The 23,463-nt window shown below is 35.0% G+C and overlaps 2 protein-coding genes across 3 annotated transcripts in view; one reads left to right on the forward strand and one right to left on the reverse strand.

The window, feature by feature from the left end:
• Positions 1–23,463, forward strand: part of LOC125672307 (chitotriosidase-1-like) — a 48,985-nt gene that overhangs the window by 23,679 nt on the left and 1,843 nt on the right. Inside the window, exons 9-12 of the mRNA XM_056161223.1 lie at positions 9,230–9,416; positions 10,076–10,328; positions 10,532–10,656; positions 19,347–19,464. Of these exons, the coding sequence (XP_056017198.1) occupies positions 9,230–9,416; positions 10,076–10,328; positions 10,532–10,656; positions 19,347–19,464 (683 nt within the window). The remainder of the gene's footprint in view (positions 1–9,229; positions 9,417–10,075; positions 10,329–10,531; positions 10,657–19,346; positions 19,465–23,463) is intronic.
• LOC125661576 (uncharacterized) lies at positions 139–5,145 on the reverse strand. 2 transcript variants are annotated; one of them, XM_056161952.1, is made up of 5 exons: positions 4,706–5,145; positions 2,100–2,901; positions 1,451–1,999; positions 1,009–1,249; positions 139–843 (listed from the first exon to the last, which is right to left on the reverse strand). In XM_056161952.1, exons 2-5 carry the CDS (start codon positions 2,898–2,900, stop codon positions 356–358), a joined length of 2,079 nt encoding a protein of 692 aa, XP_056017927.1. In that variant the 5' UTR covers position 2,901; positions 4,706–5,145; the 3' UTR covers positions 139–355. The 2 variants fall into 2 exon arrangements, with proteins under 2 accessions (XP_056017927.1, XP_056017926.1); XM_056161951.1 differs by lacking the exon at positions 4,706–5,145 and having other exon boundaries at positions 2,100–4,682.

Here is a 23,463-nt window from a genome sequence, read left to right on the forward strand (position 1 = left end):
AATATTCTACTTCTCCATAAATGATTAGTCAGGACTGTACTGAATTTAACTGGAGTAACTTAAATATGTATTAATTATCCACGTGTCATTATTACAAAGATCTCCACCCCTCCCCCAATAAAAACAGCAATAACATCGGTCTGTAAAACACAATTTCAGCATGAAATGTGTTTTATTAAATAATGTGAAAGTTACGATGCACTCTACATTACTTTACATAATTAGATGAAATGTGGATTTAAAATGTAATATTTCAAAATTTTTACTACATGTACAATTACTAACTGATAAAAATCATTTTGGGCGTGATTAACTAAATATCGTCAATTAACGTTAAACAAAAGTATGGTTTGCACTACTCTTCTTGTCCATCATAATCGACAGTATCCTCATCCTCGGAGCTGTCGATGGATCTCGCCGCATCATCCACTTCCTCTGTCCAGTCACGAATACCGCAAGACTCGTTCTGATATCTAGCAAAGGCTAAATACCAGATAATACAGGATATGTGACCGCACATTCCAACAACCCGGGATCCATTTTTACAGGTACAATACCAGGACAAGATGGTGATATCGTATTTTATCCATAAGGAATACTTTTTAGATGAAGTGTGGCGGCTTTGAATTTTGGCACTGACAATATTGGGTATATCATCGCTCACAAAAATTTCAAATAATCCATCATCTGTAAGATGTTCTGCCGCATATGATTTTGCCGTCTTTAGCTGATAGACACCAATTGTGAGGTTTCTGATATCTCCCTCAGTAAGCCTGGGAAAATCGGTGATGGTGTTGCTGTCAGCGTCGATGGAAGTCCATTTCATGGATCTTTTATCAAGCCCTGCAAAAGTATAATGACTCAATATATGAACTCAAGTTTGAAATTACACATGGTTTATAGGAGTTATGAGATTGGTCACTGCTCGTTATCTTCAACTTTCATGTAATAGAATATATGTACAATTACCATTATGTAAAACAAATATGTCATCAATCATTAACATACCATTTTCAAGAACAAACTGTTGAAGTTCGTTTGTCTTTTTGGCCAACATTGTCATTGTTGATGCAATGGTGATATCGTCATCAAATGTTCCAGAGTTGATAGGAGGCCGGTACTTGTTACAAAGACTACAGACAATCCTAACATAATCTCCAATACACGGGATCTGGCTGTTTGGAAGTGTTTTACCAAGATATCTCCATGTCTTTATTCTTCCATTTACGGATTCAACAACCCATCTGACCTAAAATGAACAATAAACATACTGGACAACATTACTTGACATCACAACTTTCAGTAGAATTAAAGTTTTCAATCAATTGCATGACATTTTAAATCTTAGATATACCAGTGCACAAGCATGAAATAGCTAAGGTAAACATTCATTGTTCAAACTGCAGATTCATTTTATTCAGAAAGATACTAGTAACAGGCTTAGCTATACCTTTGTTACAAGTCTAGAACTGTTAGCTTCCTCTGTAGACAATTGCTTCTGGCCCTTCGGGATAAACGCAGGCATCTCCATACGTATACCCAGGTCATTCAAAAGTGATTCTGAATCCCGGAAACCTCTATCAACAACAAATATATCGTCCTCTCTGACCCAGGTCTTTATTTCATCTGTGTTTGAATGAATCGAATGGTTGAGAATAGAGGAGTCATTGTTCTTTGGATCTGCCAGATAAGGTCCAAGGACACTGACGATATATCCTGTTGTGGAGACGATCATCATGGGTTTTAAAAGGGGTCTTCGCTTGTGCATACTGAAAGATCGTCTGGAGAAGGTGTAGTTTCCACTTTTTTGAATATAGATATAAGTTCCGTCCAACACTAATATTGCAGGTGCAGATGTTACATTGGACAGAATTTGTTGTGCAAGTGGCCTTGTATGGGTCTGAATGATCTCTTCCCTTGTGATGTGGGAAAATCCGAGGTTCCTTGGGACAAATTCTGCCATCAGAGCCTTCCTTGCAGATTGGACTGCCCTGCGAATCTGCAATAATATTATCATTCAATAAAATCTGTAATTTTAATATTCATATATTATGTGCACAAATCATTACCTTCAAAGTTAACCTAACAATTTTATTTACCTGGAATTTTTTCATATTGAAGATTGTTCCAAGCATTTGGTTGTCCATTCCAGAACGTAGCTTAGTCAAAAGGATAGCTACACAGGTACGGATTGACCTGGTCTGTGTTGTTCTTATGGTGTTAACATTTGTCATAATGTCATCAAACTGCTTTCTAGTGAGTCCGGTTAAATTATAATAGTCTGAGTCACTTAAACCCGTAGGTTCATCGAAGTCAAGTCTTGTACCCTCGTTTTTAAGGACCTCCTCTCTAGCTTGCTGTAAAAGCTCCAGTATTGCGGATCTGTTGAGGTGGCAGGAATCCTTAGAAGCCTTGACCTTGTCTATGGCGTCTTTTGAGAGAATTCCATTTTCAATGTGACCTGGACAGCATCGTGATCCTGATTGCACAAATATTTCACTTTGAATATAAGTTCTGTATCTAGCATAGGTTGGAGTGACAATTAACTTTGGTCCGGGCTTCTTGCACACAAAGCAGTATGAATGACTGATACTGGTGCTAGGGATCGCTAAAGTGACAGACGGCGGACTTTTGTCTGGATGCTGTAGGCTTGGTATCTTCAAGGGCGGATAATATTCATCTGAAACCGAACTCTGGCTTTGAATGGTAGTATTTTTGGTCTTTTTCTTTTTGTAGCAGAGGTGAGAACATCTATTGCAAATCACTGCTGAAGTTGATATATTAAATACGGCAAAATGTTTCTCCAAGATCTTTCTTGTGTCACCATAAACTTTTCTCCTCTCTCTTTGAGAATGGCGTCTTTTGCACAGTACACAATTATAATGTTTGGATCCATTCATTCTGAAATAATTTAATGTTTAGATTAATAACGTATACACAACTGTATTTAAAAGAAAATGAATATTTATTAAAACCTTATGAAATGTAATTTTTTCTCAAAGTGTCTAAAATAAAAAAATAAAAAAAAAAAAAAAAAAAAACAACAAAAAAACAACTCAATTGTTACTATGGTTATATTGTAATATCTTAGAACATTTACATTAAATAGTACAGAATCGGGTATGAGAATAACAGACTGCATTTAATTGGTATTTAGAAACAAATAATTTGGATTTTATTACTTTTTGCATTTTCAATTGTACTTTTTTTGCGGATTTTTCTTATTTGATACACCCCCCCCCCCCCCAAGATAAAAAAGAATCGAAGAAAATATCCGTTATTATAGTGTGTTATTTTTATTATTATTATTATTCTTTTCGTTGGAAAACTATTCATTCTGAAGTATTTGCGATTAATTTCAAGAAGTATCAGCTTAACTCAAAATCAAAAGAATACACATTCACACTACATGGAAGATTATGCTAAAAATATTAAACCTATAAAAAAAAAACACATTAATTTTATAACTTCACAATTACACATGATTTATCATTTGATGGTTGTTTTTATTTTCCTTTGCAATTATAGCTACATAAACACAAATATACCACAAAACTATTGACCAAAATTGAAAATTTTGTTACTTAAAAATATATTCGCTTGCATTCTAACATATAATACTAGTATATTTTCTATCTGATTGAATAAATCCGAATTTAAAAGTGAAGATGTAAAATAATTATTTCACATTATTTTAATTATTTATTACACTTCTGGTCCGCCTTATTCGACAGATGTGACGTCAAGCTACCAAACTTTTTTAGCACATGGTTTTGAAAAAACCAGTGAATCAGTTTTCCTGAGTGGATGTATACTTGTTTGTACATTTCTGTGATGGGATATTTAATTGCATACATATGGAAGTAAGAATGTTTTGCTTCCGTGCTGTGTAACATTCAAATAGATAATTGTTGACAATGTGCGCAGTGCATTGCTCGTGGAATATTCGTGTGTTTTGTTGTCGTTAGCCACAGGTAAGTGAGACAAAGTTATTTTGTTGTGATCTTTCCTGAACTATATCTATTGGTGCATGTGAATGAAAAATCAAAATAGCAAGGATTTCATTTCTTTTACATTCCCTGCGAACGCCACTCATTGATCACGATCAAAGCGTGGCGGGGGCGGGAGCCAGACTATTTTTCACTAATACGATAAGGAACCAGCCAAGTATTCGTAAACAAACACACACGGCATATACATACTAGCCTACTATGTCAAGAGTTTAGTCATAATAAGTTTTATTAAATTTGTTTAATCATGTTTACGGAAAAAAAAATTCAATAACATTTATAGAATTATGCAAGTTGGCCACACATATATATATACATGTAAACATCAGCGCCGATCATGATTTTCTGCCGTCTGCAGACCTGTCTGAATGAATCTTAAGGCCTAGGCCGATAGATCTATTCATACAAACTTTTTAAATACTGATAAGGCCTATATTAATGAAGTAAGGCATTTTTTGTTTCAAATGTCATCGTATATAGCTAAATAATTTATATAAATATATTTTACTAGACATGTACTGAATCGGCAAGCTCTTGCTGCTAACGATAGGTAGCGGAGGTGGGGGTGGAAATCACGAACGTTTCATGTCATGATGTGATGTGTGTATTGATTACAGCCTCAAATTCTTGTTAAACATGATGAAATATCTAATTATATGACGTGTTGAAATTTGCTGAAGGTGTATTTTTCTTACCTGGTCGGCCTAAATGATTACAAGGTGAATACAGCTGCATCGTCTGATACGTCCCTATGAATCCGCCACCAGAAATCGTCACAAAACGGAAAAAATGTACTACCAGCGCAGGTCTCGAGCAAATAAATTTGTGCTTGCGTTGATTTCTTGTTGAAGATACTTTAATTAAAATCAAGTTTCGTTTTGCTCGAGGGCTGCGGCCTGCATATATTTTTTATTTTTATGGTAAAATTTGCCCCCAAATTGTGAATTTCCGGTAAATATGGTGGAAATATCTATTACGTAAGTTGCTTAGCAACGCTTTTCAAGGTTCTGTTTATGGATTTATTGTTCACACTTGGCATCTAGTTTGTAATTGTGCTAGTATTTATTTCAAGTAAACAACTTGAAAAATATAGAAAATTTAGGCGTTATTACCATTGCAACCGTACCTAGTTCTTTGGCCAATTGCCAAGTCGAATCATGCCAATGTTTTCCTTAGATGCATTTTGAAAATCTAATCCATGTTGATTTTTTATCTGTTTGTGTTTAATTTACATAACTATATATGACAAACAATATTTCTGGTGTCAATAAAATTTTTATTGGCTTTTGTGTTAATTTGCTCAATTTTAGCATTTTTTGCCTTTTGGGGCTGCAGAAGAGGGGATTTCAATCTCGCTTTCCTCGAAAATTAACCTGATTACATTTGTTGATTTTTTGATATGTTTTAGGATAAAGTCAAAATGTTAAAATAAATAAAATTGAAAAAAATTCAATGAGCGGTTTTTTTGGGGCTAGCTATCAATAGCTACCTTAAATGGACTCAATCATGAAAAAATTGCCTTTATAAGACAGATATATATTCCAGTAATAGATAAACATTGAAAAATATATATGTCAACTTGCTAATTTCATTGTTATTGCTTCTCAAAAGTAAGTATCCCATCCACATATAATCAGCATTAATGAAAATGTATTCCCCCTTCTTATTTTTCTTAATAATAATTATTTTTCCAAAACAAATGGGCTGTAATAAGCAACATAGACTATATACCCATTATTTAATGATATGTAATCATTTATTTTAATAAATTTGAATAACTATTTTCATAATGTACACTTTGTAAGCCCACACATGTTAAAAGAAATACTGTTGAAAATGCCATTTGATGTCAATATTGGTTTTTCCCCCCAATTTTTATGGACTAAACCTTGAATAAATTGTTTCTAATTTACAAATTATTATCTCAGAAAAGGATTTGCGTAAGAAAATCATATGTTGTCGTATCATTTTAAAAGCTATAAGCTCTATAACAAGTACCCCCCCCCCCCCAAATCTTGAATTATACATTATCATATTTTCATAAGACATGTGAAATTTGAGTATATTTACAACCTTGGATAATAATTTGAACTATGTTAAACTATAAGTATTATAGATACATGTGATTTGCAATTAGATTTTACATTTTATCTGAAAACAAATCATTCTAGAAGAGGGTATTCACAATGTGAATGTGAAACGAAAGTAACAAACTGAATTTTGATAGTTTTGCTATTATGATTAATGCATGTGTGTAATGTGTGTTATATCTTTTATCATGGAATCATTTGCATGTACATAAATTGGATATACGTACATGTACACCACTTACGCCGATCTATGTAGATGCAATCTCAATAAGGAACTACACTGTAATCGCGTTATACAGATGCCGCCCCAATAATTTTGAAAAACAGGAGAGGGGATGAGGAAAAAATGACAAATTTATGACGGTCGGTGAAAAAAACAAATTATTTGCAGCCGTTCTTTGAAGCTTGCATCAATACCTGCAACATTGGAGCAGCGAACACAACTACGACATCTGTGGTCACTGGAGCAGCGAAGTGTGAACTTTTATTTTTACACAAGCTTACCATGTATTTGTTCATGATAATTTAGATTCAACAGCTGCGTAGTTTTGAATTAGCAATTATTACGCTCGAGAATTTTTTACTCATATGGAGACGTCACCATTGCCGGTGAATGGAATATTGCTACACAAATATGGGAAGTTGACGATGGCGAAGCTGAAATCATCCCGTTTGTCATACAGTTGAGTTGTCAGTTTGCCGTTAATGTCTACTATCAATAAAATATCTAAGTATGAAGCAGAAGTGGACGACTCTGTGGTGTCCTTTATTTCGAGCTCACAGGGATATATCAAATCGACATATGAATGAAAGCTATCATTGTTAATAGACAACACGTCATCGATATATCTAAAAGTCGAATTGAAGGCCACAGCGATGTGATTCTACAATACTTGACAAATAGATATAAATATCATTTTTGGGCTGGAATTGCATCTTATTCATGAAAATGCTCAATGCACTCTTCAAAAGTTGTATAATTATAAAACAAAGTGACAAATCGCATAAATGAAATAATTCTTTTTAATCTGTTACCATGGAAACAAAGCCCGGTGAGTAGAAATTCTACATGCCTTCTTAAATGTTTATGATCCAAATATTATGTTTAAAGTAAAAATTTCCTGACGTAAATCTTGTAAAGCTTCTCAATATACATTTTTTTGTTGCCATGGCAACCAATTTAAATTTTATTCAAGATATAAAAGTGCTATTTTAAATTTGTATAATCTTATAGATAATTCTCTTTTTGAAAATTCTACCAGCTTTTTACCCCATAAGTTTGCCTCGTGTAGTTTTTATACCACTAGTATTCCTTTTTGTACAAAGATCCCGAAAATGTAAAACAGCACAAAAATTAGCCAATCTGGTCAAAAAAGGACCCGGCGATTTTTTTTTTTTAAAAAGTCAATTTTTAAAAGATAAATTCCTACTGAACATACTGAAATGCAACATGACTTTGTTCACTACATGTCAAAATGTCGCAAACCTTACCTTAATGAAAGCACATTTTACAACTACTTCAAGAACAAAGAACACTGAATTCTCTATTCATGGAAAATTACTATTTTACATATTTTACAGTAAAATTAGAAAGAACTATTTGAAATTTCCAAATAATTTGTGATATATGGGACGCTCAAAATTAACAAAGCTAAAAATATCTGTCCACCTCTAGAAATTGAAAGTGGTAGATATTCAAAATCATGTATGCAAAAAGAATATCGTTTTTGTCATTTTTGTAAAACTTCTGTATTTTTTTTTATATGACTGCTTCACATATAAAGATATAAGAAAGAAATATTACCTTTTGAACATTTACAATTCAATTAAAAAGATAATATATAAAAGGAAAACCATCGTAAAGCACTATGCAACCCTGTCAATGTTGTTCATGCTAGAAGGTTATGTGAATTTTGCGCAACAAATTAAAATGCTATTATATAAATATTGCCTGTAGTTGAAGGTAACATTGACAATTTTCACCCCGAGAAAACCATTGTCAACCAAGGCGTAGCCGAGGTTGAATACGCCTCGGTTGACAATGGTTTCTCGAGGGGTGAAAATTTTCAATGTTACCCTCAACTACATTTAATATTTGTTTTATTATACTGAACGTTATATAAACAGCAAAGCAGAAAAAAAACATACGTCTTTTAACATTTGATCAATCATTGTCATGCGATATCTCGTATATCAGTACGGGTATTCGCGTTTATTACAAACGCTCAAACGACGTCGTCTAACAATCTACGGCGAACCGTGCGCGCATAAATTTGACCCCCCTCTAGATCCACCAATGAGAGACGGAGAGTACATTTAAAGTCAAACACATGCTTGCGAGTATTACTGTCTTATGACAGCATCTAGTTTTCATTGTTATGTATAGGTATTCCTACGCGCCATTTTGAAAAAAAACGTTAATTCAAACGTTTTGGTGAGAGAAACTTTTGTTTTTCTATCTTAAAAACAGAATTAAATGATAGGATATAAAACACATAATTCCTTATTATTTTTCGTTTTCCGTTCAATTTTTGGTTTGATACATGCAACAAATAAAGAATTAAAATTTCATTTCATTAATCTTAGTTTTTCCCCTGAATATCACATCTGTAAAATGGTAAATCATTAACATAGATCTTTGGTTGTGTAATTACGACTGTACTAATCAACAATATTACAGTAAATATATGATTTATGTGTTTTTTGAAAGATCTCTATTTGATAGTGAACTGGTGATATGTATTTGTAAAACAAGAATTTAGAACAATATCATATCGTATAAAAATTCGAAATATGTTTGTGCACAGCAGATAACGTGTTGAATTAGCCATGCGTACTTTCAATAGAAAATGGGTGGTTACTCTGACCTTATGATAAATTAGTTCAAGTCTTACGATTACCTTTAGAATTCTTTAAGGACTACAAATGCACATCAGGATGGAATGTAAATAATGAGATTCTAAGAAGTTATTTGCATTGTTATATAGAGTGGGTTATTTTTCCTGTTTAACTGAGCGAGGATGAATTAGGCCTTCCTCTTTCAGCGTTGATCAATAGATTAGTTAATTTTTAGCTTCCTTAAAAAAACAAAGATTAGGATTTAAACAATTCCAGTTTCTTTTCCTGTAGGTCCATCAAAATACAAGGTAGTTTGCTATTACACCAACTGGTCCCAGTACAGAAACGGTGCCGGCAAATTCTTCCCCAAGGACATTGACCCTCAACTGTGCACACACATTATATATGCCTTTGGAAAATTGGTGGGGAACAAGATCACCAACTTTGAATGGAACGACAATGACCAATATAACAACTTGTAAGTGGTCCTCTCGTCTTGTAATCTCTTAACTTTCATGTTATTTAGGAATATAACAAATTCACTAACGTGTTTATGCATCTTAGTGGAGATGTATAATTTTAAAAAAAAAGTACTTTCAATTAGTTGACAAGTTGATGTAGATACTGTTGGTGAACCGTTTCTATGGTATCTCTTAGTATTGCACATTCACCTCAGATACAATATCCATTTCTGAACTCACTTGGTGCATGTAACAGTATGCACCTCTTCGATGCTAAAAAGATTAAATGGTTTCTATAATTACTTGCTGTATGAAAACTAAGAAAATTTTATATTAAGAAACTAAACGCTATATGATTTAAGATGTATCCTTTTGATATTTTAGACGAATATTGTGATGTTAAGTGAGCGGTAGAAAGTGGCACATTTCAAGTTGGGGGAAATATGAAGGTCTAAAGAAGTTTGAAATAAATGTACAGAAATTTTAATTCCATTTCCACGCGCTTCCTTGAAGAATGGTTCCTGAAAGCCCTTTGAAATGTTACATGTAACATATTCTCAAAAACGTGTTAAGGATCCTTGATAGATTTTATGTATTTCTTTATTTATATAGATGTCAGAGGGAAACCTTTTCGAATGTTATTTCTTATAATAAAATCACTTTTGTTTGTTTCAAGGTATGCACAGGTGAATGCTCATAAACAGCAAAATCCTAAACTGAAAACATTGCTGGCAATGGGGGGATGGACAGCCGGAAGTCTGATTTACTCAAACATGGCGTCTACAGCGCAAAATCGGAAAGAGTTCATTGATTCTGCTATTTCGTGGTTGCGAATGTACAACTTTGATGGTCTCGATATGGATTGGGAATACCCAGCAAACCGTGATGGGAAACCTTATGATAAAGCAAACTTTGCCCATCTTTGTAAGGTAAATCAAGAAATAATGGTAGTGTCAATTTTAACATTTTCACGACATATAATTTAAAACTTGACATACCCAATCATGCACAATTTGAATTTCAAACAAATTATCCATTATAATTCAATAATAGAAATTGATAGTTTGTTGTCTACATCTGTCATGAAATTAATACAGCCTGATATTGTAGAAATATGTTTTAAAAATTCTAGGAAACACGTGAAGCTTTTGACAACGAAGCTGCTACGACAGGGAGGGAGCGGTTATTATTTACATCCGCTGTTGGTGCGGGTCGGAGTGTCATAGACACTGCTTACGACGTCCCTGTGATGGCACAGTAAGTTTTAGTTTCTTTGGTCTTGATATTGCTTCGAAAATTACAACAGATTTAGACTGAATTGGAACCCGGACTCCTTTAACTCTCCAGAAAGGAGCTCTAGCAACTATGTTATGCTGTGAGTAGGGACTGGACCCGGCTGTACGCCATAGTCATCCATCCTCAAAGGTTTTGCTGTGTAAAATTTGCTACTTAGAATCTATATCTATATTCATCTGTCAATTCCATGGAGCGGTCTACAGCAAATTGGTCTACAGCATCAAATCCTGCAAAGCTGAGCATCTTTCAGGAAAGAGGAGTGTGGCGATCAGTCCGAGTCGAAGGCCAGATAACTTAAATAATTGTTTTTATTATCCAGTGTTTTAAATTGTAAAATGCGTAATATTGAATGACTTTGGTAAAATGAAAATCGTAATATATTGGTGGACAGCCATCTTGAATTGAACATTGGCAACGAGGTTGAGACCGTCATTTCGTACTTGTAAATGATCATTGAATGCTATATGATTATGTAACCACTTTTCTCTAAAGGTGAGAAAAGTGTAGTATGTTGAAGGAAACTACTATTATGTGATATATTCGTTCTATACATGTGTCCAGGGGTCCGTGTTTGCCCAACTGTCTATTTTGTATTGCTTGTAGGAGTTATGATATTGATCACTGTTCGTTATCTTCACCTTGCATACATGAAAGTTACATGTACTGTGTTTACTAAAATTTAATACCTTAAAAGCAAGGGTAAGAAGACCAGAGTAAATTCACCGGATTAAATCTGGAATCATACCCGGGACTGTTTAGTCCCTAGGTAAGGGTATATGATGGTGAGATGAAAGTAATTAAATTCTTCTGAAAACCAATTTATCATAGAAATATAATGAGGTCTCTCCTGTTTGAAAATTGACAATTTTTATATATATGTTAATGAGTTCGTTTCCATGGAAACAACCCCTGAACCTAACAATGTTGAAAAAACACAGAAGGCTAAAATTTAGTAGTTGTAGATTGTCAGAATGGGTTAAAAGCATAAGAGGGATATTAAAATCCCACATTAGACACATGAAAACAAAAGTACGTACCGTCTATCCTTCTGTGTTTAGTAAACCAGAAGTGATAAAAGAATTAGATAGGTTACATGAGGAATATGTTTTGGTTCCAGCTGACAAAGCTAGTAACAACATTGTCTTTGTTTGTAAGGCTCATTATTACAACTGTATTTTAAACGAACTTGGCATTAATTCCACTTTTGGTAATCATACTTATACTTCAACTGCCCTTTCAAAAGACGAAATTCTTCAAAACCATGCTTCAGTTTTAGACACATTTAATATTCCAGTCAATGGGTCGAATGAATAGGAGTTGCCGTACCTATACTGGATTCCCAATCTACATAAAAACCCTTACAAACAAAGATACATTGCTGGATCCAGTAAGTGCTCTACCAAGCCCCTATCTTTGCTCCTCACGAAAATGTTAACAGCTGTGAAGGAGAAACTTCAAACTTACTGTGCGACTACATATGCCAGAAGTGGTGTTAATCAAATGTGGATTCTAAAAAATTCTAAAGAACTTTTAGTAAACTTGAAATCACAGAATTTTCCCCAAATCAATAGCATTAAAACCTATGACTTTTCAACACTATACACGACCATTCCTCACGATAAATTAAAGACTAGACTTTTTGACATCATAGACAGTTGCTTCTTCAACAAAAACGGAAAACGGAAATATTCATATCTAGTGATCAGTCATTCAAAAACTTACTTTGTTAAACACCACTCTGATTCCACGCACAAGTACTCTGAAGTTGAAATAAAAAATATGCTAGAGTTCCTCATTGACAATATCTTCGTGGTCTTTGGTGATCAGGTCTTCCAACAGTCTGTTGGAATTCCCATGGGCACGAATTGTGCTCCTTTGTTAGCTGACCTGTTTTTATATTCATATGAAGCAGAATTTATTCAAAAACTTCTACGTGAGAAGAAAAAATTTCTCGCTGTGACCTTCAATTCGACTTTTAGATATATCGATGACGTTTTGTCTATTAACAATGATAGCTTTCATTCATATGTCGATTTGATATATCCCTGTGAGCTGGAAATAAAGGACACCACAGAGTCGTCCACTTCTGCTTCATACTTAGATATTTTATTGAAAGTAGACATTAACGGCAAACTAACAACTCAACTGTATGACAAACGGGATGATTTCAGCTTCTCCATCGTCAACTTCCCACATTTATGTAGCAATATTCCATTATCACCTGCATATGGTGTTTATATATCTCAACTGATTCGATATGCAAGAGCTTGTTCTGGGTATAGTCAGTTTTTGAATCGAGGTAAGCTACTGACAAACAAGTTGATGGTACAGGGATTTCAACAGTCTCGATTGAAGTCAGCATTTCGCAAATTCTATGGTCGTTATAACGATCTAGTTAGTCAATACAACCTCGCATTGGGTCAAATGGTGTCTGACGTGTTTCATACCGATTGTTAAGCCGTTCTTGGCACACTGATTTTGACTGCGGATAACTCCGTTTACCTGATCAGGATATGGGGCTCACGGCGGGTGTGACCGGTCAACAGGGGATGCTTACTCCTCCTAGGCACCTGATCCCACCTCTGGTGTGTCCAGGGGTCCGTGTTTGCCCAACTATCTATTTTGTATTGCATGTAGGAGTTATGAGATTGATCACTGTTCGTTATCTTCACCTTGCATCCAAAATTATGCACAACAAACAAACAGGTTGTAATATGAATATATCTAATGGCCATCATACAAACAGGTAATGTGCAGACACTATAATGTGAAAATATTTTCCACGTATCACAAACAGAAATTACCCAAAACTCATACAGAATAATACACCAAATTATAGGTACGAATAATTATTTGCATAAGATAAAATTTTAGATAACAAGGCTTGCTCCATCTGTTCGGAAGAACCAGAAACCATTATACATTCTGTGTTTAGTAAACTAGAAGTGATAAAAGAATTAAATAGGTTACATGAGGAATATGTTTTGGTTCCAGCTGACAAAGCTAGTAACAACATTGTCTTTGTTTGTACATTGTAAGGCTCATTATTACAAATGTATTTTAAACGAACTTGGCATTGATTCCACTTTTGGTAATCATACTTATACTCCAACCGCCCTTTCAAAAGACGAAATTCTTCAAAACCATGCTTCAGTTTTAGACACATTTAATATTCCAGTCAATGGGTCGAATGAATATGAGTTACCGTACCTATTCTGGATTCCTAAACTACATAAAAACCCTTACAAACAAAGATACATTGCTGGATCCAGTAAGTGCTCTACCAAGCCCCTATCTTTGCTCCTCACAAAAATGTTAACAGCTGTGAAGGAGAAACTTCAAACTTACTGTGCGACTACATATGCCAGAAGTGGTGTTAATCAAATGTGGATTCTAAAAAATTCTAAAGAACTTTTAGTAAACTTGAAATCACAGAATTTTCCCCAAATCAATAGCATTAAAACCTATGACTTTTCAACACTATACACGACCATTCCTCACGATAAATTAAAGACTAGACTTTTTGACATCATAGACAGTTGCTTCTTCAACAAAAACGGAAAACGGAAATATTCATATCTAGTGATCAGTCATTCAAAAACTTACTTTGTTAAACACCACTCTGATTCCACGCACAAGTACTCTGAAGTTGAAATAAAAAATATGCTAGAGTTCCTCATTGACAATATCTTCGTGGTCTTTGATGATCAGGTCTTCCAACAGTCTGTTGGAATTCCCATGGGCACGAATTGTGCTCCTTTGTTAGCTGACCTGTTTTTATATTCATATGAAGCAGAATTTATTCAAAAACTTCTACGTGAGAAGAAAAAATTTCTCGCTGTGACCTTCAATTCGACTTTTAGATATATCGATGACGTTTTGTCTATTAACAATGATAGCTTTCATTCATATGTCGATTTGATATATCCCTGTGAGCTGGAAATAAAGGACACCACAGAGTCGTCCACTTCTGCTTCATACTTAGATATTTTATTGAAAGTAGACATTAACGGCAAACTGACAACTCAACTGTATGACAAACGGAATGATTTCAGCTTCTCCATCGTCAACTTCCCACATTTATGTAGCAATATTCCATTATCACCTCCATATGGTGTTTATATATCTCAACTGATTCGATATGCAAGAGCTTGTTCTGGGTATAGTCAGTTTTTAAATCGAGGCAAGCTACTGACAAACAAGTTGATGGTACAGGGATTTCAACAGTCTCGATTGAAGTCAGCATTTCGCAAATTCTATGGTCGTTATAACGATCTAGTTCGTCAATACAACCTCACATTGGGTCAAATGGTGTCTGACGTGTTTCATACCGATTGTTAAGCCGTTCTTGGCACACTGATTTTGACTGCAGATAACTCCGTTTACCTGATCAGGATATGGGGCTCACGGCGGGTGTGACCGGTCAACAGGGGATGCTTACTCCTCCTAGGCACCTGATCCCACCTCTGGTGTGTCCAGGGGTCCGTGTTTGCCCAACTATCTATTTTGTATTGCTTGTAGGAGTTATGAGATTGATCACTGTTCGTTATCTTCACCTTGCATTTGTTAACTGTCCATTTGTTGCCAGAATTTGGCCATGCCTGTCTTTTTGGATATTACAAAAGACAGGGAAAAGAGTGTAATTTGATTCACAAACAATAATATTTGGCTTATTGACTGAACATGAAAATGTTATTAATCTTGTTACTATGTTTGTCAAGAGATGTGTATTTTCATTCTCTAGGAAAGGTTTACCTCGTACATTTAATGATATTTTAGCATATTTACAATTATACTATTTATATGAAAAAAGTTTTTATAACACAAATGTCTTTCTGAAAAGGTGGTCAAAATGGAAATGTCTTTTTGAATAACTTCATTTTTCAAATGATTTAATTGCTGTTATTTTAAAATGCTACTCATGTTATTTTTAATTATTCTTCCCAACTGTGTGAATGCAAGGATGAAAGTTGTCTTGTATGTTTATAAATGGATGATGGACACATTCTAATTAGATCATTAATGATTTAACTAGATACTCATGTAAAGAAATATGTAACTCAGATCTACATAATTATGTACCCCTCTAAACTGCAAATATTGTTAATATATTCTGGAGAAACGAAAAATGTTTCGAAATTTGATTTGGGTGTAACAAGATGGGCGCACCAAAGATTTTCATATAACTTTTAATGAAAGTTGAAGAAAACGAACAGTGATCAACCTCATAGCTCCTACAGGGAATCGAAAATTTTATTTTGAACACTAAATGACCAAACAATCATTAAAAAAGTAAGGAGACTCTGTTCATAGAGGGCGAAGACCTCTCACGGCCCAAAGGGCCGCGAGAGCGGAGCTATCCCTATACATGTAGGTAACACATATACATGTTTAAAAGGAAAATATAGGAAAATAATGAAAAATCAAACCATACCACGTTCTTAAACAGCTCTTTAAAGTGTCCAAATCGTAACAATCCGTGTACATTTACGCATTTGTGGAATACGTAAGGATTCATAAGAAAACTCCGTGAGTGTGAAGGTACCATTATTGGATACAGATACTAATGCCAGTACTTTTTTGCTTCGCCCTCAAACACGGTCACGCCGTAATATATATTGTTATAGTGTAAAGTAATGAACTTGATGTTTACGTTCTTGTTTTGAACTCTTTACGTTTATACGCCCGTCGAAGACGGGACGTATTATGGTATGGCGTCGTCCGTCTGTCCGTCTGTCTGTCCGTCTGTCCGGACCTTGTGGGCAGGATACAGACTGAACCATAAGCCCTAGGACTTTACAACTTGGTACATTTGATCACCATGATGAGAGGAAGATGCCTATTGTTTTTAAAGGTCAGAGATCAAAGGTCAAGGTCGTAGTATCACTTATTAGGAAAACCTTGTGGGCAGGATACAAACCGAACCGTAAGCTCCAGGATATTATAACTTGGTATCTTTGATCACCATGATGAGAGGAAGATGCCTATTGTTTTTCAAGGGCAGAGGTCAAAGGTCAAGGTCGTAGTATCATTTATTAGGAAAACCTTGTGGGCAGGATAGAAACCGAACCGTTAGCATATTTATGAAGTAGCGCATTCTAAGGCTATCCCTCTTTATATCTTGATATCCATTTCTACAAGCATAATAATGAATTAGCTCACAGAGGACAGTGCTAACTTCACTAAAATATGAATCCCACTAAAATATGTTTTCCTTGAGCAAAATCTACGGGCGTATTATGCCACGTTGGCGTTGCTCTTGTTTCTTCATTCCACAGTGACGTCACATGGTATACGTAGCCTAAGAAATCGCTATCCCATAATGCCTAATTGGAAGAGTTTGGATTGAAAGCAAACAAACTCTGGCGAAAGTTTGGAGGGTAACATTGAAAATTTTCACCCCGAGAAAACCATTGTCAACCAAGGCGTAGCTGAGGTTGACAATGGTTTCTATTGTGGTGAAAATATTCAATGTTACCCTTAACTACATGCAATATTTGTTTTATTATACTCAACAAAGCAAAAAGACTTACGTCTGTTGACATTTGATCAATCACTATCATGCGATATTTCGCATATCGATGCAGGTATTCGCGTTTATTACAAACACTCAAACGACGTCGTCTAACAATCTACGACAAACCGTTCGCGCATAAATTTGACGCCGATGATAATTTTTATAATATCCCCCAAAGTCAAGTACTATTACTCGTTGCTAGTTACTATCACCCTGGAGTGCGTGTTTTCTGTTCTCAGAGGATAAAAATGTTTTTTCAAATGCTTCTCGACTAATCAGATTCAAATATTTTACATAAAATTATAATTAAAAAAATATCCCATCTACTATATTATCAGACTATGGGTATAGCACACACACATGTTCTCCAATTACAACTTAAATAATCTATATATATCAGACCATATTTATATTGTATATGTAGCTGGGTAAAGCAACACCCTTCATAGATATTTCGATATAAAAATACTTGGGACCTACTTATTCCAACGTACATGTATGTAAGATGGTAGTGCCTCTTCCATTCAATTTGATTGTGTTTTATGACCTTGTTAAGTTGTTATGTATATAGAGGATATCTATATTGCGTGTTTTGATATTTGGTTTATCCAACGAGTTGATATGGTGTATTTATTTGCGAGGCTTGCCGAGCGAATAAATACACCATATCAACTCATTGGATAAACCAAAATATCAAAATACGCAATTATAGATGTTCTATTTATCCGTCTTCTTTTCGCTTGATTTTGAGAAGATCCCCAGTATGGTAGAAACAGCTGATTCAATTTGGTTTGAATCCGTGGCTAGCGTCGTACTTATTAATCTTCTTTACGCGGGAAAAAACAGTTGGATTATAATCGATTAATGTATATTACAAAGGGCATTTTTATAAAAGAAACCATGGAGGAAAATTGTTTTAGAAGGGATATAATTTATGATTAATAAAGGTTTTGCCATTTCCACAAAATAACAACTATTGACCGAGTATTTAATTTTTGACGTCAGCCTGACCTTCTGGTAAAAGTTTGATGTCACCGTATTTTTGAAATAAACATGTGTAACAACGATCATTGAAAATAGGCCTAATATTTTAATCCCGCGTTATGAGAATGTTCAACAGTTTACAATGAAAAGTAGAAGTGTTTGTGTATTTGGATTTTATTCACGTGGTTTCTTTGAATCTGAGGGCGAGAGGAAATCCTGAGGCACTTTAATAGTAAGTTAGTAAGTAAAGCTGTTGAGATTGATCACATTCAATATGGTTCCAAAGAAAAGAGACTGTGCTCGTGAATGCTTGGTACCGCAGCATGTCGAGGTAGCGGTACTTTCGATTAGGCCTGTCCAGTAGGTGGTTGATTCCTTGTTGATGGTAATAGTGTGGATGCATCTCTTTGTTTCCTTTTCGTAATATTTTTGAGTAGTTATTGATTGAGTTTTTATTTTTATGGTCGGTAACTTGTAGTATATGTCAGTGGGGACAATATCATTTTAATTTTGCTACAAAAGAAGTTCTAAATAAATACTTATACAGAATAACAAGTTATTCGCTTTATTTCTTGCATCGATATGCATCAACACAGAAAATGTAATCCAAACGGGGACAATGTCAAAAGTAGTTCGGACCCGAAGTGCTTTATCAAACGGGCGTGTGATAAAGCTAATGCTTTATCTCACTTGAAATATACACCACATATATGAGAAAAATATTGATATGATAATGGTTCTTTCTTTTATCTTGCTTCTACCTCATATTTTTGTTTTACAAATCAGACGAAATGATTTGGTGCAATTTTTGCATACAAGGGCATTTCGGTTGCTATACTTACATGTACCGCGGATTTGAAATTCTGTTCTTGATTCTCATGCATGTGACAGTGAAGCTAAATGCTAATTCAGATTGTGATGCCGATTTATTGACAGTAGATGAATCTTCAAAGCTTTCTTAAATCTGCTTCCTGTGTTTTTTCTTGTTTCACCTTCATGGCATCGATTCTTCTCTAGTAGCATAAAAATTAAACATACATGTAAAAGAAATACAGTACATGTATGTCTAGCATTATTATTTTTGTGACATTCTACGTCACTCTTACTCTGTTTCTAGTACTGCAGTAATATCATTTTTTTTCTACATCAGATACATGGACTTTATTTGTACAATGACTTACGACCTGCATGGATCTTGGGAGTCATTCACTGGTCTACATACTGGACTCTACGCTTCAAACAATGATTCGGACAAAACTTTGAATGTCGTAAGTACCTATTAAGATATGCTAAGACATACTAAAAATGGTATTTATTTCTTTTCCGCCTTTTCGAGAAAAAAAGATTCAGTGATATTGAGACGTCATCAGTTGTACGTGAAATACAAGAAATGGCCTGTACATGGCGCTCAGGGTCGTAGCAGTAGGTTTTTTTTTTTATCGTACTAAGTTTTCATCCGAATGACTTGCAACGGTAACTTTTGAATGCTAAACCTTTGGCCAAGGACCAGTCACTGCCTATTTTTACTTCTTATGTTTGACGTCGTCAGAGCACAAACGGGGCTCGAACTCACGACTTCCCAGTCCTGAAATGAATACTCTAACCACCCAGTCATGAAATGAATACTCTAACCACTGAACTATCGCGACTGATCATGCTGAAAACTAATTGTAAGATGAGTCAAAGCGTTATTTGGAACAATGTCGTATTAGGCAATGTTAGTTTTGGATTTTCTTTAGAAGATGGATAGCTTTCCATTTCGATCTCTATATTTATGTATAGATCATATGTTAAGAAACTCAGTTTTGGCTCCGAAAATCCTCTATAACTGCTAATTACATTTATGACTCAAAATATTCTTTGTTGCAATTCTTAGTTATGACCCTGTACACTGTGCGTCATATACTCCTTTACATCTTAGAATCCGGATGGGGTTCATTCATCTCATCATTTACCACACATGCAGATTAACTGATTTTTAACCGATATTTTATTTATAAATACTTGAGCATGGGTATTGACGATTTCAGAATTATTCATCTATCCAAAAATATGTAGACCGTGGGCCAGTAAAACATTACCCCCCCTTCCCCTTCCGCCCCCCCCCCCCCGGCTAGGGATTTTTCTACACTATGCTTTTTTGAAAGTGTGTATAAAATAAAGGTAAATGAAGGTTGTGTGATAAATTTATGTTGGGGCGTTTTCAAGATATGGCCATTTGAATTTATCAAAATTTTGGCAAATTAAATATGACCGTTACCGTGTTCCATACCGCATTAAAGACGACACATTGTAAACACAAACAACGGGATAGGGGCTTCCCCGAGAGGGCATTTGTGAGAAATGCGTATAGAAAAATAGAAAACAGTGTAGTATGTAAAGTGGGTACATATTTTTGAATGTCTACAAAGTACAATTTCCATAGATTCATTTCATTCGTGTCGTACTAAATTATATTACATACATTCCCAAAATTAGCATGTTCAATACTAAATGAACAGTATGATAAACAGTTAATTTCTCGATACTATAAATAGGCCTATCTTTATATAATGATATACGCAGTCTTGAGTTAGTTAATATAACTTTCAGCTTAAAAGAATCACTGTCCGCATTTCCATGTCTTCACACGGTATATTTAATGTATGGAAGCCCAGTTAGGTATATAATCAATAAAAAGAAAGCTCATGGGTTACCTTTAAGTATACATGCAAAAATTTGGGAAATCCAGATAAATAATGACTCGACTTTTGAGAATCGAACATATTACAAATAATGAACTAATTCATGAAATATTTAGTTTAATGAATTATATTTAACAATTGTTAGATAGATAAATATATTGTCATACGTAAAATTGAACAACTTTCCAATTTTCTGATAACTTTTAAAGATGTCACATAAAAACAAAACCTTTAAATCTTATTCATGCCTGAAAAATAAATCTGTTTCAAGCTCCTATCAACATCAAAAATAGAGATTTATCCTATACATTATAAACAGAATGTAGAGGATAATGACATAATATCTTTCACGGGGCACAGTTTTCAAAGATTAGAAGACAGAGTCCCAAGAGTAATAGATTGTTTACTAGCTAGAAGCTTTAAATGGTGCCTTACATGGCCTCTATCGCAGGTGTTACATATATGTATAGTAATTTACAAATATTAGTTACTAAAAGTAAATCTTGAGCATTGACGAAGTTGCGCCGAGTCCAGTGAACTGTAAGAGACGTCCACTCAACCCGTGTTTACTATCGGCACTTTTCTTCACCCATAAATGGGTGTTCTAAATAAAGAAACTCAAATAGAGGGGAAAAACACAAACTGGTAAAGTGTGTGACAAAAACAGTAGAAGAAGTCATTAAAAAAACCTGCAAAGAATAAAAGTGGCTATGGTACAATAAGTTTGTTGGTTGATTGTATATTGCTCGAGAATTTTTCACTCATATGGAGAGGTCACCATTGCCGGTGAAGGGCTGCAAAAATTAGATTTATGCTCGGCGCTTGTACGGCCTTTAAGCAGGATGTGATCTTTATCGTGCCACACCTGCTGTGAGACCAGACCTTGGTTTTTGCAATCTCATCCGAAGGACCGCCACATTTAGTCGCCTCTTACGACAAGCAAAAGGTTCTGAGGACCTATTCTAACCCGTATCCCCACAGGACAACTATAAATATTGATTTGGTTGCTAAAGGGTCGATGCTTTATCCAACTTGTAGAAAAACCTACACTAGGTCCAATGACCGAAACAAATCAGAAACTAAAGATATAGTTCTTGAGCATCAAGGAAAGGTATTTGAGTTTATCCTAATATATGGAGATGAACACCATGCAGATTTACGTGGTTGAGAGTATGACAATGCTCATAGAGAGATACTTGTTATTTATCCGGACTTATATAACTGATTACAAAACTTGAAACCTGAAATTAAAACCCCCCAGAAAATTTGGTAGCAGAATTGAATTTTGGAAAAATTCAAAAGGCGAACTTATATATTCTGCATGTGTTACTACTGAACAAATAATTGAGTCTGCATTTGCGTTAGCCCTTTCATCCAAACGACAAGTCAAAGAATCTGCTTTGATAATCAAAAGGCAGATTTTTGACTGCCACAAAATTGCCATGCAGTAACCTACCCAACTTCGCTAGCCAAGGGTTTACGATCCGATTCGCTTCTCTACAACCCTTGACTACGTTAGCACGATTTTCGTAGTTTTGAGTTGTGTCCTCTAGCGGATGGAGGAAACAAACTCTGTTTGGGTTACATCATGTTCAACCAATGAAAATGCGTTTTTCAAGTACACTTTGTGTGTTGTTAAAATAAAAATTACTCCGCCCAGTGAGTTACATGATGTTATATGCAATGTTATATTCGCAAATTCTATGGTCGTTATAACGATCTAGTTCGTCAATACAACATATTATTGGGTCAAATGCTGTTTGACGTGTTTCATATCGATTGCTAAGACGTTCTTGGCACACTGAATTTGACTACGGATAACTCCGTTTACCTGATCAAGATATAGGGTTCACGACGGGTTTGACCGGTCGAAAGGAGATGCTTACTCCTCCTAGGCACCTGACCCCACCTCTGGTGTGTCCACGCGTCCGTGTGTGCCCAATTATCTATTTTGTATTGCTTGTAGGAGTTATGAGATTGATCACTGTTCGTTATCTTCACTTTTCATGCAAAGCCTCATGGCACAGTCTACACACCACCATGCTGTATAGAGACTATGAAAATCTTATCAAATGGAAGTGTTTTGATGACAATGACTATAATTGTTTACACATTCCATCATCTTGCATTTGGTGTAATGTAACACGCTATCTGATTAGATGCAGGGGACTTGGCCTGCATCCAATCATATGCAGGATGTTGTTGTTTTTTTTGTTGTTGTTTTTTTTACACGAAAATCGTTTTAACGTAGCCAAGGGTTGTAGAGAAGCTTAGCGGATCGCAAACCCTTGGATAGCAAAAATGTAACCCACCATGGCCACCTTTCCATTATCTCTATATACATGTGTATAGAATATCTTATTGCATAATTTCTCTCTCAAGTCATATCAGACAACCCAGCTTTTTCCCCCAAAAGCAAACAGGTGTGCCAAATCGTACTCTCAGGCCATATGTGCCTCAGCTATGAATGACAAATGAATATTACCAAAGCATCTCACGTTAAAAAGAGTTTGCACCATCTGACAAGAAGTACTGAGTTACTTACACTATTAAACATGTTAGGTCACTATAGAAGTTACTCCA

The sequence above is a fragment of the Ostrea edulis genome, chromosome 4, assembly GCF_947568905.1.
Source record: "Ostrea edulis chromosome 4, xbOstEdul1.1, whole genome shotgun sequence".
In the NCBI taxonomy this organism is placed as follows: Eukaryota; Metazoa; Mollusca; class Bivalvia; order Ostreida; family Ostreidae; genus Ostrea; species Ostrea edulis.